Genomic DNA, 19,181 nt, shown 5'->3' on the forward strand with positions numbered 1-19,181 from the left:
GTGAAGTTGATCTGTTTGTATGGCTCTGGGTTTCTACTAATCCAGTATGGGCAAAGAGGCTTAGGCCTGTCCGTGGTAACGCAAGGTCCAGAGTCTGTTCTGTGACCTGTAGGGGGATACCCACTTAGTGGCCATAGAACTAATGCTCTTACATAGGTTGTGTCACATAAAGTGGTAACAGCATTGTTTTGTGGATTTTTTGTCTGACTAGACCTTTTACATTGTGTCAAATACAGTTTGGTGTACTGACCTGTATCATGAAATGGTCTACTTTTTTGTGACCCCACATATCCTTGCACTGACTTTGCATGGGTGTTAGGTGCGTGTATATGCATTTAGTGATTAACACATATATGATTGTACTACTGTGTATGGTAAGAGTCGGCGTACAGGGACCAGTGGAATGCATTTTGGATGACCACTGGTATTGCAAGGCATAGATAGAGGATGGATACAGCTTCAGCAAACATTCAAAGTGTATTGGCTGCATTCCTGTGGCTGGACAGTAGAGACCTAGATACTGAGGTGAAACAGGATGGAGATAGTGCTCTTCTTACAAACTCAATGAGGATCCTGTTAGCTAAGGGATGCTGATTAGTTCAGCCAGAGGACTGCAAGTTGATAAATGGTAGGTGTGAGGGGTGGGACTACAGCTTCAGCACAAGGTGAATGAGATTTTGTTTACAAGGGCTTTCTTTTTTCTACTTTAGGAAGGATGATAACATCCATATGCCATTATCTCACACTTATAGTGCCCTTATTTTGGTTCTTCCTGTTTCAAGGCAGCATCATTGCTACCTGTTGTGAGAACCATCACCTTGCATAAAGGCTGAAGAATAAAATGACAATTGAAAGGAAGTCAACGCAAACTGGTTCTGAAACTTTAGTCAGTGGGTCCACATCCTGTCTATTAAAGTGAAATGTATATAGTATAACAAGCATTGCAATGCATTCAGTCTCGCATTTGTGATAGTTAGAGCTATTGTTTATGTTATGTTATATCCATTTGTAACGCACTCGGATACTCGTGAATGTCCCGACGCGAAGCCAGAGGGGTCCAAGGAAAAGCTGTTAGGCAAAGAAATGAGTCTTAAGTTTCCTTTTGAACACAGCTGGGTCCGGTATAGACCGCAAAGCAAGGGGAAGGGCATTCCAAGCTACACTTGCCTTCACCACAAGAGAACTACCGCCCAACCTCTGGAGCTTAAAGCGCGGGATCTGAGCAAAACGAAGGAACATAGATCGGAGAGCACGCGAAGGAAAGTAAAAGGAGAAACGCCTCTGAAGATAAGGGGGGCCATAACCCTGGAGAGGACGGTGGGCCAAAACCAGGGATTTGAATTTGATCCCATCTGCTACAGGCAGCCAATGAAGAGAACTCAATTGAAGAGCCACACTATTCCTCGCCTAAATGCCCAATAGCAGTCTGGGTGCCATATTCTGGACCACTAAACAGGTAGCCAGGGGCGCCAGCGTAGAGGGCTTTGGCGCAGTCTAAGCTTGACAAAATCAAGGCACACGTGACAGTTTCTCTTGCTGCTTGCGGAAGGAGTGGAAAGAAATTCCTCAGTCTTAAGATGGCCGAAGCACTATCCAGCCAGCTTCTTATTGTGTGTTGTGAAAGAAAGACTCTCATCAAACCACACTCCCAGGTTTTTAGTGGGCTGACCCGAGGAGAGGTAGTACAGGAGAAGAGGGTCCCAGAGCGGAAAAGGTAGGAGTATACAAACTTAATAATTGAAGACATGAATCTTAAAATGATAACGGCATTGTTTTTAATCACAATGTGTAAATGCATTTAGTCGCATAGTATTCATGATAAGCAAAGATTCAAACGTATTTTGTGCCCCTGAAGGGAAAGGGGAGGGAAGGTGGTAGTGTAGGAAGGAGTGTAGGGTAATCAAACAAGTGACATAGCAATGGTCAAACGACCTTAGTATACAATGCAATAGTTAAATCAACAGAATATAGACCAATGGTTCAAGTTCATTATATGTACATCATGCTTCCGAGATAAAATACAATCAATGATATATATGGGAGGAAGCTGAACATATGAGGCTGTCGACGTTTCGACCCACGGATAATTGCAGGTAATAGATGGTGCCTTGCTAGGGGGTCTTCATCAGGACGGGGGTGGGGCGGGTTACCATGAGGTGTAGGGTACTCTAGTCAAGGTAAAAAGTATCTCATAAATGAACGAGGAACATCGTAGCGGGTTGATGACAATGACTCAAGGTCATGGGTATTTCAATGGGCAGTGGGCTCGGCGTCATACGGTCTGAGTAGTGTGGTTCTAAATTAATGCTTACGGAATGTGCTTCAAAGATCCCGCTGACAGATCGGGAATCTGAATGGCTGAGTCGAAAGGGATGTCAGGAGAATCCCGCCGAGTGACCGATTGGGAATCTTTCAATCTGGATAAATCCTCAGAAGACGCGGTCCACAGTGGACTAGAGCCTCACCCCTGTATCATTGCCTGCTGATGAACGTGATCTTTAGAATCTCAGAGGTTTCCCTTTTCATGGTGCCCATGATATTGCTGTACGAATGGAAAACCAAGAAAATATGCAGTGAATAATCCTCTGATGAACTCATCAGCTACTGGTGACTTTCGAATGCATGGAACAATTCTCTAACTGCCCTTGCCAAAGTTCCATGTCTTTTCACAGAGTTATAGCTTCGGATGTCTGGGTGGGAGGTTTGACAAGATGCCAATTTCTCCCTTTCAAAGTATGGCCTTTAAAAGAAAATGCACCGCCGGAATTGGTGGAGGTACCATGGCGTCCGCATTCATGAGCTGCCTGGCTTGAAAGTTATTTTTGGACAATGGCTTACTACCTAGAAAGGAGCTGCAAAAAAAATAATTTTTCCCCAAGCAGTTGTATCTGTTTAAGTCATGAAAAAATTGCAAGAGGCTGGGCTACCTTCTTAATGCCTCTTTAAAATAAGTCTGCCTCTCGTCTATAAAGGTCAGGGTGCAACAAGCATGGCAACATAATTTAATACATTAAAACGTGTTTTTAAAGAGTCGTTTGGATTAGAGGGAACTGCTGTATGTTTAGAATTACATGACCTTGGTGTTTTTTAAAAGCAAGTTAAATTACCTCAAGAGGACTGGGTAGAGGGTTATAGGAAGTGGTTCCAGCAAATCAATTATAGCTGGGTGGCATGCTTGGGGAATTCACCACGTCACACTGGAAGTCGGAGTTCAGTGGAGGCGCCCCTCACCACCGCCATCTTGCTAGCATTATATTGAAAAACATGAATCGGCACTAGCTGCAGTTACATGTAAGCCCCTGTCCAAGACAGAACTCACTGTAGAATGTGAGATGCGGCCACAGCGAAATCCTTCTGGGAGAAGGGGCATGACCATTCGCTTAAACACCAAGACGGAGGTAGAGGATGGACTAAGTAGTTATGTACAGAATTGATTTTTGCAGTTTTAACCACATCGATGCTCGATGAGTTCCAGCCCTGTGCTGGAATATGCAAAAACCCATTATACATGACGAGCTGGGCTCGTCATGAGCGTGCTGGGAGGCTACTGCATGACGAGCCCAGCTCGTCATGAGTGTGGAAGGGGTTAAATAGCGCTAACTGGACCGGAAGATATTGGAGCATTTGGATGGGCATTGTTAACTCGTCGGGACGAACAGGTGCTACCCTGAACACAATGCCCAAACAGGAGGAGGGGCCATCACTCGCTGTACAGTGTGATGTCCAACCGAAATTTTCTCTAAGTGAAATCACCGTAAAAAGAGCTAAGCACCCAAAGGAGGGACATTTAAAGAAATGCACCAATAAAATGGCAGCATTTCTGAATGCCACATGAAAATACAAATGCCAATTTGTGAATGGGCCAGATCCCCTAGAAGATACAGCAGGTCAGTCGAAGCTCGACCTAAAAACGGAGCCCATACATCCCTCTTTGGTTCATTTCCTAGTATTTTGTAACCAAGGAAGGAAATGTTCAGCAGAGTACTAAAATGACTGCTGTGTGACAAGGGCTGGTGTCTGCATGACATCCAGTCTCCAAGAGGTCTAGCTATGCTTGGTAGGCCTCCATTGCTCATGAAATGTATTTGCCTGGTTCTGGAACTTCCTTCCTTAAAGAAAATGCCATCATTCTCCACTAGGTTCAGCTGTTCCCAATAGGAGTCATCTTATGAACCTATGTGTGTATTAGATTTTTGAGGCCCCTTAGGCAAGTTTGAGGATGATCTATCTCTAATTACGTTTCTGCAGCTACTTCGTTTGGATCATCTTTGTCATGGAGCTATACAATGATGTTCCGTCTGCCATCTTTTTGATTGGAGCTACTCTCTACCCTCCCCTTTTGTAGACCGCTATCTTGTGCAAGACCTGCTGTATAATTCTACTGTAATACATTATACTAATAAGAGGGAGGAGTAGAATGCATCCACGTTCAAGGCACCAATGATTCTCTGATCCTGGGCAATCAGTGTTAACATACTTATCTTCACAGGCCTTCAGACAAGGATGGAGAACTTTCATGGAAATGCACTGAGCAGATTTAATGCAGAAGTGTGAGCTTATCTAGAGGGTTCCCAACAATTGATTCTGTTGGTGCTCGGGATTGCACAACGTATGTGTGTTCCTTAGTATGCTGAAATGGGACTTTCTTCACTTAGAGAGTGGATTTTCTTAGTATGCTAAAATGGATCTTTCTTTTCTATTCCTCTCAGTTCCTTCCTAAGTAATCCGGAAAATAAGCTTCCATACACCCTTGTGTCTCGCTTAGAGAGTGGATTTTCTGTCTCAGGAGAATGAGTTATACTCACAAAAATCAGTATACTGGAAGGAATATCTCAATCAATGTGTTATTTGGTGAAATGGTCATTTATTTGTTGCTGCTGGATGTCCTTTTACTTCTTTTTGCGTCCTCATGTCACCACCGATTTGCACTGGTCGATGCGCCCTTCGTGAGTCCCCGAAATCGGCTACAGAGCAATCGGATTTACTGGGTTGTTTCGAACTTTACAATGCCCTCCCAGTTGCTGAATTGAGAGGGTGTAATCATTGGACAGGCAAGTCATTCAGTATTTTAGCAAATTCCAAAATCTTAGACTATTTTTATCCATTTCCTTGAAAAAACCCACAGAGTTCTTTCATCTCTGCCAAGAAGGGGGCTCTGATTGACTCCAGATTTTACAGATTTCTCTTCTCGCTAGTAGTATTAAATAAAACATCAAATATTGACAGTTTACTTGAAGATCATCCTTATCTTAAACCTGCTGGGATATCCCAAATATAGTCAGCTCTGGGCCTACTCTATGTTAACACCCACCAAGCGCGAAATGGTCTTGCTCACTGCTGACCAGAATTCTCCCAATTTTGAGCATTTGGCAAACGTGCACATCATCTGCATCACCGCTTCCACATCCCTTGCATTTTGACTCTGTCTCTCCTTTTATCTTTCCCAGCTTTTCTAGGGTCCAATAGATTCCATGCAAAGTGAAAAAAAGACAAGTAATCAATGGTAGTGAAATCCTGGCCTTTTTGAAAAAGCAAAGCAAGAGGAAAGGTGTAGGACCAGACGGGATTCCCCCGAATTGTATTCTGTTTATCGAAAGAGATTATCCCAGTGTGGGTCAAACTATTCAATTCGATCCTGATAGAGGGGGGCCCAATTCCGATGTCATGGAACAAAGCAGTAATCTCCTTAAATCTTAGGACAGGCACGCACCCGACACACTTCCAATCATTTCGGCCAATATCCCTACTTAACAATGACTATAAGATCTTTTCTGGGGTTCTTGTCGCACGTCTGAATAAAGTAATGGGGTTGCTGATTCATCAAGGGCAAAAAGGTTTTCTCCCTGGGAGATATATGAATGAGTTAAACTATTCTTTAATAGGTTCCATAGATTTGGCCATAACACAGAAAGCCCCCCTCGCAATTGTCACATTAGATGCTGCAAAAGCATTTGATCGCGTAAATTGGAGGTATTTAAATATTACATTAGAACATTTCAGGTTGGGTGAAAATATGATACACATTTTTTTTAATTTATAGAGCTCCAACTGCAAAGATTCTAGTAAATGATACTCTGTCTCCTCTGAGAATCGAGAGAGTTACAAGACAAGGTTGTCCTTTGTCCCCTGCATTATTTGATCTCTACATAGAGCATTTTGCTCAAAGTTTAAGGTTAAATGAAGAAATTAAATCTTTTAAGATTGAGGCATACTCCAGGAAGATCTCGCTTTATGCTGATGACCTCATGGTTTATACCTCGGATGTAGTAGCCACCTTGCCACATCTTATGGCAGAAGTGAGGGAATTTGGTAAACTGGTGGGATATACGGCAAACAAAGAAAACACAGAAGTAATGGCTTGGAACCAAGATGGTGGAGAAATAAAATGCGTGGAGGAATTGAGATATTTGTGGATTAAAATAATTAGAGACCTTGAGAGCATAGTGGCAGTTAATCTGGAAAGAGTAGGAAAGGAGATATATATTTTACTTAAAAGATGGCAGAACCTTCTACTTACGATCTATGGCCAGAATAATTTGGTGAAAATGTCCATCTTGCAGAAACTCGCCTTTCTCTTTGATAATATCCCGTTGCACTTTGAGAAAAAAACACTCCTAGAGCTGCAGGGGAAGATTTCCTCCTTTATACGGGCTAGCAGAAGAAAACGCCTCTAATGGAAAAAACTGAGACGGAAAGCGGGAGTGGGAGGCATGGGTCTCCCTGACCTCCAGATCTATTGTTGGGCGTTCCAACTTAAAAACAATACAATGCTTCTACAATGACCCAATGAATCTCTAATAGGGGTTATGTTTAAAACCATGCTGGTGGGCTTATCTGAGGAGGGCTTCTCTTATAAGTATAGGGCCCCAAATTTTGGGGAAAAGACTAAAATGCCTCCAGTTAGCGGCAAGAACATGGTACGAGATCAGATAGATTCTAGGGGTACCTTATTACAGCAAACTGTCTCCCATATGGGATTCTCCAGATACCCCGGAATGTTTATCAGATATTCTAGCAAAACCACTGAAACAGTCAAATGTTAAGCAGTGGGGTCAACTGGTAGACATTAGACAAAAATGAACTTGGAGCTACTGGCATGACAAAACAAAAGGGACAATATCTAGATTTAAAATGTACCAGATCAGTGCTTGCCTCAAGAGTCAAAATGGGCCATACAGTGACTCAAAACAAATGGAGCTGGAACTTCAGATCACAACGGCAAGGAAAAAAGAGTTGGCACTTTGGAATCAATTCCTCTTGGATTCAGAACTGGCGAAAATGAAATCATCACATAGTGTATGGGATGGATGCTTGCCGGAAGTGGAGCTGGCAGATTTATGGCAAGTATCTTGTGCTACACGGGGGCGCTAGGTGGCGTACTACCAAGATGGCCACACACCGGTGAGGCTCCAACCCAGCCGAGCCAATAATCATCCTTCATCCTCATCCTGAATGTCGAATGTAATCAGCTAACATCACCACAGAAAGCCTACATCACGCTGAACCTGAAGATACCTTTTTTTCGAGGCTCGGCTGACGAATAACCGCTGTGTTAGACGCGGTAATCGGCAGCGACCTGTGCAGCTTGGCGTGGAGGTGAGGACGTGGCTGTGCTCACTAGGCAAGAACGAGGCCGCCGGAGAGAGGCACAGGGTGGCCCAAGCTGCGGATCGTGGCAATACCGGCGGCGGCTGAGCGCCGATGTGAGAGAGGTGAGCGGCAACGCTAACAAGCTGAGGACCCCCCCCGGCGTGTGATCTGCTGCCTCGTCCGCAAACGCCGAGCGGGCAGAGCTCGGCGTTCGCGGACTGGGCGACGCAGCTGGAGGTTAAAGGAGCCCCACATTAACACTGCAGCTGTGAGCGCCTGATTAGCAGGACTACCTGGGGCATACAACCCCTCGCTCCACGATCGCTTTTGCATACCAGCTCTGGCAGGGGAGGGGAGCGGCCGGCATTTTGTTCTGCCAGCGTGGCTGAACCCGAGGATCAACACTCTGAACCCTGAGGCCGGTTTGCCCGCGGAAAGCGTCTGAACACTGCTGGATGCCCGTAACGTGCTGCTGCACTCCCCTGCGACCATTGTGAGCCATTAACACGCTTGGGCAGAGGTGGCTGCACCCCCGAATTCTGACGGCCATTTTGCGATGTGTGCTGGTGCCCTGGTGACGGCACCCGATGGCAGGAGACACTTACAAGTGAAAATCTTGGCGATTGGACAAACACCCTGAAAGCCTATGTTCCAGGGCTCCTCAATTGCTGGCGCCTGCTCCCTGGGCTGTTACATTACATTAGGGTGCCGCCTGGGTAACAGTTGCTGACACCCAGCTCTACTGACCTTTGGGACCGCGCCGAACACGCACCTGCACCTAACTGGGGGGGGGGGGGGGGGGAGGACGTATTGGGATGCATTTCGAGTGCCTCAGGTGAGGATATTGGGACGCAGGACCTACCGGGCTTCACTTCACTGAACCTTGAATAGACATAATTGCTGGAGGGCACACCGCAGAGCACTGCGCAAGACTGATTTACCAGACTCTTCTGTGGAGGCCTTGCCTGCGGTCGCTGTCTATCCTCCACTGGCTCGCAACATGGGGCGCACCGACGCCAAACAAACAAAGATTCGGTTTCAGACACGAAAAACGCCCAGGTCGCAATCTGCGGAACAAGCGGAGTCTGACGCTGCAAATGCACCGGAAGAAGATTGGAAAACGATACTGGGCACGGCACCCATACCCACAGACCACGCACGTAACCTAGGCTTCATCCTAGACTCCTCCCTCTCGATGACCAGACAAGTCAACGCCGTCTCATCCTCTTGCTTCAACGTACTTCGTATGCTCAAGAAAATCTTTCGTTGGATCCCCACCGAAACAAGAAAGACCGTCACCCCCGCACTGGTCACTAGCCGACTGGACTATGGAAACACCCTCTACGCCGGTACCACAGCCAAATTACAGAAAAAACTTCAACGCATCCAAAACGCATCAGCCAGACTCATATTGGACATCCCTCGCCAAGCTCACATCACCGGTCACCTGAAAGACCTCCACTGGCTTCCCGTCAACAAGAGAATAACATTCCGTCTCCTCACCCACGCACACAAGGCCCTTTACAAACTAGGACCCGAATGCCTCAACACACGACTGTCCTTCTACACACCCACCCGCCAACTAAGATCCTCCAATCAAGCTCTCGCAGCAGTCCCGCGCATCCATAGATCCACCATGGGAGGAAGATCCTTCTCCTACTTGGCGGCCAAGACCTGGAACTCTCTCCCCACTCACCTCCGCCTCACTCAGAACCACATCTCCTTCAGAAAGGAACTTAAAACCTGGCTTTTCGATAAATAATGCACCCTCTCCCCAAGCGCCTTGAGACCCTCTGGGTGAGTAGTGCGCTATACAAATCCCTGAACTTGAACTTGAACTTGCTTGGAATGAAGCAAAGTCTCACCTCGATAGACGCCAAAATGGACACGATGAACCTGAGAATGGAGGCTGTAGTCAATAAACTTGACCAACATGAGTCGCGGATTAAGGAAATGGAGACCAGAGTGTCGGACCTAGAGGATGGTGCTACCACTAACAAAAGTCAGGTCACCAAATGGATAAGCTGCTCCGGATCATCGCTGAAAAGAACGAGGATTTAGAGGCTCGCTCCAGAAGGAACAATGTGCGCATACTAGGCCTTGTGGAATCCACCAATGTGGGCCGATGGAGGATTTTATTGAGCAACTGGTAATAGATCTGTTTGGCAGAGACTCCTTTTCCACGCATCTCAAGGTGTAAAGAGCGCATAGATCACTGGCGGCCCGCCCTCCGGGGGCACCACCGCGACCGGTGATGGCCCGCTTCTTAAACTATCGAGACAGAGATGCGGTACTGTGCAGAGCTCGTGAAATGAAGCAGCTGCCTTACGAGAACACGACGCTGGCATTTGTCCTAGATTTTACCCAGTCGGTACAAGAGGCCAGACGAAAATTCTCGGCGGTCAAGAAAAAGCTCCAAACACAGGACATTCCCTATGCCATGTTATATCCGGCGAAATTGAAGATCACTCATCAGGGAAAACAACACTACTTCCAGAACCCACAACAGGTGGATGACTATCTTAAGAAACACCGCAAGGCTGCGACCAAAGGGTCAGGATCACGAGAACGCTCCAGATCTCACTCCCCACTATCAGACCCAGACTGATTCACTTCACTTCAGCAGGAACTTACATTGGCTCCCCTTGGCCCTCTGTTATTCATAGACTGGCTTATCATGTTGATGTATACCGTTATGCTCTGTATTGACACGTGATATGCTCGACGACTTGCTGTGCCGTGGGGGGGGGGGGGGATACCTCGAGAGATAAGTTGCTCATTATTCACCTGCTATTGATTTTTGGCGTAAGGCTGAGCATAATGTATCGAAAGTATAAAAGAAGACAAATAATATATGTGCTGCGACTAATGTCAAGGTAATGTCGTGGAATGTGCGTGGCTTGAATAATCAGAGGAAAAAAAGGCAGGTGCTGGGTTACCTAGATGGACACCACATTACAGTTGCATTATTGCAGGAAACACACTTGGGCCCTGAGCCGCACCAATGTTTGTCTACTGGTGGGCCTCACACGCTGCTTCTCATCATATTGGACCTATTCCCGTAGGGTCGCTATTTTGGTTAAGAAGGAGCTAGCATTTGTACCCGGCGGAGTGGAGACGGATGCAGGAGGGCGGCTTTGCCTTCTCTGGGGAAGACTCCACTCTTATGATGTAACATTTGCAAACTATTATGGTCCAAACACTGATGAACCCCAGGCTCTCCACCGATTATGGGACAAGATTCAAGAGCTAGGTACTACCTATGTGATATGGGGGGGAGACTTTAATACAGCATTGCAGCCCCGAATGGCCAGGTCCCGTGTGTTACCGTCACGCTACACAAACTCACGTCAGATACTGCAAGTTCTCATTGCTAACAATTCTATGATTGACTCCTGGAGGCACATGCACCCTACATCGATGGAAGGCACACACTATTCAGCTGTCCATACATCCTGGGCTAGACTTGACTGTGTTCTTATCAATGAGAATGCTAGGTTGGCTGGGGAGCGTGACACACCTTGCCCGCACATATTCCGACCACTCCCCTGTTGTGGTAGACATGAGAATCCCTCTTAAACTGTCCCCGTACGTTAACTGCCGTCTTAACCCTCTACACTTGCAGGACGTAGTATTTAAGGCAGAGGTGGAGCAGGATATACAAGCTTTTTTCGAACGCAATTTGGACTCCGTCCCCAGCATAACTGTAGTATGGGAGGCGTTCAAGGTTACAGTGAGGGGGTGGTGCATCTCCAAAGGGGTGGGGGATCCTTAAAACATTACGCACTGACCTTACAACATTAGAAAAGAAACTTAAGGCGTTGGAACACGAGCTTAGCACTAACGCTGATGATTACACGCTTCGAGCCAATATACGTACTGCACTGACGGAATGCGAAGAACTTGATGAAAGGGAGTGTAAACTGCGGGGTAGACCACACTTGGCAAGAATATATGGAGAAGGCGACAGACCGGGTAAAGCTCTTGCAGCCGCGACTCGGCCTCCTAGATTCTCCAGTTATGTGACAGAGATACATAACTCGCAGGGTATCATACACAGAAACCTCCCTGAGCAACTCACTGTGTTCAGAGATTTTTATAGAGACCTGTATTCTTCCAAGAGGGGCTCCTCGCTTGACCTGGCGGGCTACCTGGATGCCGCTGCATTGGCCTGGTTGGGAGATGTCCAACGGAAATTCCTTAGCCTAGATTTAGAATTAGATGAGATCACTGATGCTATTATGCAGATGAAGTCCGGATGGGCTCCCGGGTCTGATGGACTGCCGATAAAGTTTTACAAAACATATGCCTCAATTTTAGCCCCTATTCTGAAGGAAGTATTTTATTCAGCGCTGGAGGAGGGGTGCCTGCCCGTAACCATGCGGGAAACTTTGATCACCTCCTTTCTAAAACCAGGGAAACCCCCAATGCACTGTGACTCGTATTGACCCCTGTCGCTACTAAATTGTGATACCAAGATACTTGCAAAGGTCCTTGCGACCAGATTAAACTTATTGATGCAGCGACTTGTACTGCCAGACCAGGCGGGATTTATCCTGAATCGATCCACGTCGCACAATCTCAGGACCCTGGCTGCGGTTCTGCAGGATTTGACACCAATTGTTCAGCAGTTGCGGTATCCCTGGATGCTACCAAAGCCACTAGATGCTAAATTGCGTCAACATCATAAGGATAGGGCGCTGATATACCCCTTCAGGCAACTACTTATTTCAATATACGCAGACGACATGACGCTTTATGTAAAAAAAACGCAACCCGGTACTGCGTGAGATCACTAAATTTGGGGCCATATCAGAAATACCAATTAATTGGGCCAAGTCTGCGGTTTTTCCACTTACAGATAAGACCAAGCCTCATCAGTTAGATTACCCACTAGTTTGGAAATTAGAAGAGTTCAAGTACCTGGGCATCCATATTGTCAGAGACAGGGACGCGTTAATGAGAGTTAAATACGGTACCAGTATTGATAAGATTACTGATTCTATTACGAAGTGGCTGCGACTCCCCCTCTCCATGGCGGGAAGAATCTCACTGATCAAGATGGGGCTTCTACCAAAATTCATTAATATTCCATACCATCCCGGTCCCTTTTTCTTTACCACACTTAATTCCCAACACATTAGGAATTATATCGGAGGAAAGCAGGCGCATCTTAATCTGCCTACTATGATGTTGCCCTACCATCAGGGAGGGTACGATGTGCCTAATTTTGAATATTATTATTACTGGGCGCAGGCACACTTTGTGACGTATTGGTTCCGCCCGCCGCCCTTTATGCCCCAACTTGGCGGTTGGGGATGGCTACATGGCCCTGACACCACCTGCGGCTTACGTTTTCACTGCAGTGAGAGAGGGATCCGTCCATGGTAGACTGTACCGTTCTTGCATGGCACAAAATAGCCCGTAAACTAGAGTCCCAGATGCTATACACTCCCAAGATGACCTTGCTGCGTAATCCCCTGTTGCAGGTTGGGTGTGAGGGCATCTGCCGAAAGATGCTTGCAGACCTTAATTACTCTACTTGTGGAGACCTCTACATAGGAGGGGAATTTCGTACTAAAGAGCAGTTTTTCACTACACGCCCACCAACCATATTGGATACATTTCTGTACACCCGGCTCCGATAGAGTGTGAGGGCTGCCACCCCTGCATTTCCCGAGGAACCACCTATATTGGAGCCTCTACATGCTTTCTTGCAGGCAAGCCTCACTAAACATGCCATCTCTCTTCTGTATAAACACACACAAGCTGCAGCCCCATCTCGCCCTATCAGAGCCAGGAAAGAATGGGATAAAGACCTAGACACTCCACTGACAGATGACCAATGGGAACGCAGCTGCGGTCAGACAGTACCTATCACGGGGAATAGCAGATTGCGACTTACCCATTTAAAATTTTTACATAGACTGTACCACACCCCGGCCAGACTCCACAGATTCCACCTCAGGGATTATGATAGGTGCGCTCGATGTGGCGGGGAGGGTGCGGATTTCCTGCATCTGGCGTGGAGTTGCCCCCTAGTGGCGACATATTGGACCCAGGTGTTTGGTGGCCTCTCGGACATGTTGGGGATACAGCTGACGCCATGTATACTGGTAGCACTGTTGGGTTTGTCTCACGACATCAACACACCCCACACAAAAATTCTTGCTATGGGGCTACTCCTGGCAAAGCGGCATGTAGCATGCCAATGGGGGAGAGGACGCGCACCCAAATTCAAATGCTGGATACACACAATGTCTACTAAGAAAATATGAGTTACTATGCAGAGCTATTGCCCACTGCATCACGCCCGAAAGACATTTGAGGCCCGCTCACCTCCTCCTACTTGCTTGCGCAGGAAGCGGAGCACGAGAGAAAGGCAGAAATTGCAGATTTGGAGGCTGGAGATGAGTCTGGGCCGTTAGTGTCACATCGGCCGCATAGATGAGACTGGCTAGATAAGAATAGTATAATGTTAATGTCAGGGGGGGAAATTGACGTTGTTCTGCAATGTTGATTTATGATGCCTTACTGGTAAGGACGTAAGGAGGGGCTGAAGAGGGAATTTATGAGGTTTATGTGCTCCTGTAACCTGGATTATCTGACCTTTGTATGGCGCACTGATGTTAATTGTCTGCACTACACGACTAAATGATTTGTCTATTATGGAATGGACAGAGATGCTAGAATGCTTGCCAACGTCAAGAACACTCGAGGGGGGGGGGGGGACAGTTGATGTTTTGGGCAGATTGATGCGGGAAGGTGCCAACCTCTTTAGACTATGCTTACTTCACGAATTGCTGATCTATTATTGCACTGATGTACTGCACAATTTTTCAATAAAGGTTTTTTGAAATTAAAAAAATATATATCTTGTGTTCCACTTTGTTTGGTGGTTAAACCTGCTGCTTTAAAGAAAAATCAATTTTTTACTTTGTCCTTTTACTAGGTGCAGTAGGAAGAATTAAAACATTTTTGTGAGCCTTCTGTTACAAGGATATGCTATTTAGAGGTTTCTGAAACTTTAGAAATGTGGCATTTTTATTGAAGAAAGGTTGACTGTTTAACATTCTGTATTTTATGTAGGTTGAAATCAGTGTGTGTTCTTGAATTGTATCCATACATCTTTAATTGTTTTAAGGCTTTTTCCTCTCCCTAATAAGATTTTTGTTCCTTAATTAGTTTCTAGTGCCGTTTTGTAATGTAGGTATTTAATTTGTGTGTAGCTGATTAACAGTTTGCAAGGAGTCAATAAGCAATACTTGTTGTGTATACAAATGTAAGTTATCACCCAATATATATTTTTCTTATTTAGGACATAGATGTCAATGACATAATTGGAATGGAAGTTACCAAGGAATTTTTAATTAATAGTGAAGAGACGAAGTTGGTAAGTAGAGTATCATGTTTTGTATTATCATTTGTGCTTGTCCGTTTCCCTTTCTGTATGTGTTTGTATTTAGACATTTCTTAGGTTTGTGTTTGGTGGAGGAGTGCTATAGTGGGGTGTCAAATCCAGATGAAGGTCTTACTTGAACTTGTACCTTGCTTTGGACTATGAACATTCCATTGGAGCACTCTCACTTGTTTGGAAGTAAAAAGACCATTAATTTAGATAATTCGAGGCTCTGTGTTTAGGACTGCCAGGCAGTGTTGTACTGCTGTTATTCTAAACCAGGGATACACAACTCTCAGCCCGTTGGGGTGGATCCCTTCTGTTATACCAGTTTTTCCAGACTGATATGTTGTCAAAATATAAACGTAAAACATTGAGGGGCATACCATTCAAGTAAGTTAAAAAACATTATTGCTCTTCCTTTAAATGAAAAATATTCCCGCCAATACGTGTTTCGCAAAATACCCGCATCTTCAGGGCCTTATGTTTAGATCAATAACAGATTTCATTTTTGCATGACGGCTGTCCCTTAATCCTTCTGTTCTTCCTTGAACCTTAATACTTTGGGAACAGTGTCCTTAATACAAATCCTTTCTTGACTTTGTGCCTCCTGCGAACACCAGCATATCACAAGCCGCTAAGCCAGGAATAAGAGCTTTTTTTTCAAAAGGACAGTCTTCCGAAAGTATTAAGGATTTTTAGAATACCTTAGGATTAAGGGAAAATCCTCTTGCAAAAATGAAAAACACTATTGATATAAATGTTTGGCCCTGAAGAAGTGAGTATTCTGTTGGCTGGAATATTGTTCATTAACAGGAAGACTATTAAGCACTCATCAGGCTGACCCAAGATGTGATCAACACTATCTCAAAGTGGTGGGTGACAGAATGTAGGTAGCACTCAGAAAGTCAATATACCTATTCGTTTTTTCCTAATTCCCTTCAAAGCATACAAATTCCATTCTAACTCGTATACATTAAACATTTTCCTTCTCCAAAATTCAAACGATGGTGCTTCAGATTGTAACCATTCAGTGGCTATACATAATCTAGCGATTGACATAGCCATAAACAAAAAGTTCTTATATTTACAAAGATTCTGGTTATCGTTGACAATTTTACCTCCCCCCCCCATCAACATAAGTGCAGGGGATATTTTAAGCGGATAATGGATAATCATAGATAAAAAAAATCCACATTTGATATGAAGGATGATAGTTTTGCAGCGTGAATCTTTCTGGATTCACTATGCTTTGCATATTCCGCAATCTGGTGGTTGGGTCCGGAATCGTAGTCTTTTTTTCTCTTTTTTTTTTTTTTTTTGTCGTAGCCCAGGTGGGCGTCGACGTCCCACCATTTGGTGTCCTTTCGGTGACGTCGGCGTGCTTCCCGCGGAAGCTACCACCCTTGGGCGCCATCTTCAGATTCTTTTTTCCGCCGTTGGGTCTGGATCGTCGCGTGAAGCTCCAGAAGTTTTGGAGGAGGAAAGAAGAAAATACAGCAGAAATTCACAGGTGAAGACCTAAGAACATCGACGGAAGAGGACCTTTAGTGAGGAGACGACGAAGAAAGGAGAGAACTTCGAAATCTTCGACCTCCTTGAAGGAATGCGCACACAGGGGGCCCCCTGAGCGCAGGGATGTACAAGACGCCGTTTAAATTCTGCAAGAACTGCCACCACAAGTTCGCACAGAAGGACCAGCACCCAGTCTGCAACCTCTGCCTGCCAATCGACCACGAGAGCAGAGACTGCAACGCCTGCTCCGTCTTCAAGCCGAAGACGCTCCGAATTCGAGAAGGACAGAGGACGGCTCACCACACGATGCAGGGCAAGGGCCAAGCCCCGACGCTCTATGAACTTGGCCTCTCCACCGACGATGAGGACAACATCGCCGAAGGACCAGATGACTTCACGGTCGCTGAGACCGATAAGAGTACGCCTGAGAAGGTAGGAGAGTCTACGACCCCGAAAACGCCCACAGGGCCTCGAAAACCTGAGGCAGACTCTCGAAAGTCAGAGCACAGAGCCTCGAAAGGAGCGCCGAGCAAATCGACGACCGAAGCTGCATCCTCCGAAAAAGAGCCCAGCGGATCCTCCGAGAAGGACTCCCGGAGGCAGAAGACCAGCGAAAAGCAAAGGTCATCGAAGCAAGCCCCCGAAAAAGGGCCTTCGACTTCGACGTCGAAAGAAAAAGAGCCGAAGAAAGCTTCGACGTCCACGACGAAAAGGGCGGCCGAAACACTCGACGACGATCAGGCCGCAGAAATGCAGAGAAAAAAGAGAAGGCTTGAGACCGAAATGGAGAACATCCTTCAGAGAAAGAAGGACTTCGACGAAAAAATGAAAAGTTACAAGATTCCCCCGAAGCCGGCACCGACCGTCGCTGAGGTACAGGAGATCGAAGAGTTCGACATCGAAGAGCCGCCGAAAACTCCGGAACCTTCGGAGCACGAAGAGGAGGAGGACCTCTACTACACAGAGGGGGTTTACGGGGAACAGCAGTCAAGCTACGGTTCAGGTTCCTCGACGGCCCAAGACCAGGAATGGCAGGACATCGAGGCCGAAAACCCAGAGGAGGCGGTAGAAACATACCCCTCGAGGCCTTCGCCACCGGATGACATTGGGGCATACAATGAGGTGGTAAGAAAGGCGGCAACAGCTTATGGAATTAAGCTGGAAGAGAAGCCAAAAGCAGACTTCCTGCTCGAGACACTGCTCCCCATACAGACAAGGAGCCAGTTCCTGCCCATGCTCAAGAGTATCACGGCCCAGGGAAAGGAGGCCTTCAAGGACCCGGCTACATGCAGATCTGTAACGCCGAGGACCGAGAAGAAGTACAAATTCTCCTCCGAAGACCCAGCTTACATCAAGGGTTCTGTCACAGCGGATTCTATCATCGCTGCAACGGCAAGGAAAAGGGCAAACGTCCCAACAACGTCCGGACCCCCACCTGACAAAGAAAGCAGGAGAATGGACCTAACGGGCAGGAAGATTGAGAGGAACGCTGCAACGCACTGGTGGATGGCGAATTCCAACGCCCTCCTGAATAGGCATCAATACCAGCACTGGGAGGAGATGGGACAGTTGCTCAAACACCTCCCGGAACAATACCGTGACAGAGGAGCACACCTGGTAGAGGAAGGAAGAGCATCGCCAACTCATGCCTGAAGACAGCCTTGGACGGGGCAGAAACATCCAGCAGACTGATGGCTATAGGCATCACTGAAAGAAGGCAAGCATGGCTCAGGATCTCAGGATTCAAGGCTGAAGTCCAGAACAACATCCTGAACACACCCTTCAGCGGTGAAACATTGTTCGGAGCCCCAGTTGATGATAAGCTCACCCAACTGAAGAAGGACAACGAGACGGCAAGGTCCATGGGAGCCCTGCAGTTCAGAGGGATGAGAAGGGGCACTCCGTCGCGGAGGCCGAACGGCAGAGGTGGAAGCCAACGAGGAGATTCTCACCAGAGTTTCCACCAGGGGCAACAGAGTGACAGCCAAGGCCACCAGGGGCAGCAGAGGCAAAACTGGAACTACCAAGGCAGGGGCCAGTCCTTTCGATCGAGAGGAAATGGACGGGGCCAGAGAAGAAGAGGCGGCGAACAGCCCCCCTCTAAGTGACTTCACGCGAGAGAAGGTGCTCTACCACCCACACCCTCCGGGGGAGGAGCACGGGAAAACAAAGAGGAGAGGGCTACACGGACAAGACACAAAGGAACATGCAACTCCGGTAGGAGGAAGATTGAGATTTTTTTCTCCAGGAGTGGAGAAAAATAACAACAGACAAGTGGATACTCAATATTATGCAGTTCGGGTACTGCATAGAGTTAGAAAAAAGGCCACCAAACAGAAAACCAAAGAAAAAACAGCACTCAGGAAGAGAGCTGCAACTACTGCAAGAGGAAGCCCAAGAACTCCTCCTCAAAGCGGCCATAGACCCTTCAAAGAACGGAACATGGGAGTGTACTCAAACTACTTCCTAGTGCCAAAGGTGGACGAAAGCCTAAGACCCATCCTGGATCTACGGTTCCTGAACAAATACGTCAAAACTCAAAAATTCAAAATGACGTCCCTACAAAAGGTCATTCCTCAGATAAAAGCAGGGGACTTCTTGTCTACAATAGACCTCAAAGATGCATACCTGCACATCCCCATGAACAAGCAGCACAAGTACATGCTAAGGTTCACTG

General features: G+C 46.6%; 1 protein-coding gene across 4 annotated transcripts in view; it reads left to right on the top strand.

The window, feature by feature from the left end:
* Positions 1-19,181, top strand: part of TRAPPC8 (trafficking protein particle complex subunit 8) — a 1,467,367-nt gene that overhangs the window by 993,294 nt on the left and 454,892 nt on the right. For all 4 annotated transcript variants that reach the window (XM_078687367.1, XM_078687364.1, XM_078687365.1 and 1 more), the window contains one exon: positions 14,909-14,983. In XM_078687367.1, coding sequence (XP_078543493.1) covers positions 14,909-14,983 — 75 coding nt within the window. The remainder of the gene's footprint in view (positions 1-14,908; positions 14,984-19,181) is intronic.

This window comes from Lissotriton helveticus, chromosome 4_1 (genome assembly GCF_964261635.1).
Source record: "Lissotriton helveticus chromosome 4_1, aLisHel1.1, whole genome shotgun sequence".
NCBI classification, from domain to species: domain Eukaryota; kingdom Metazoa; phylum Chordata; class Amphibia; order Caudata; family Salamandridae; genus Lissotriton; species Lissotriton helveticus.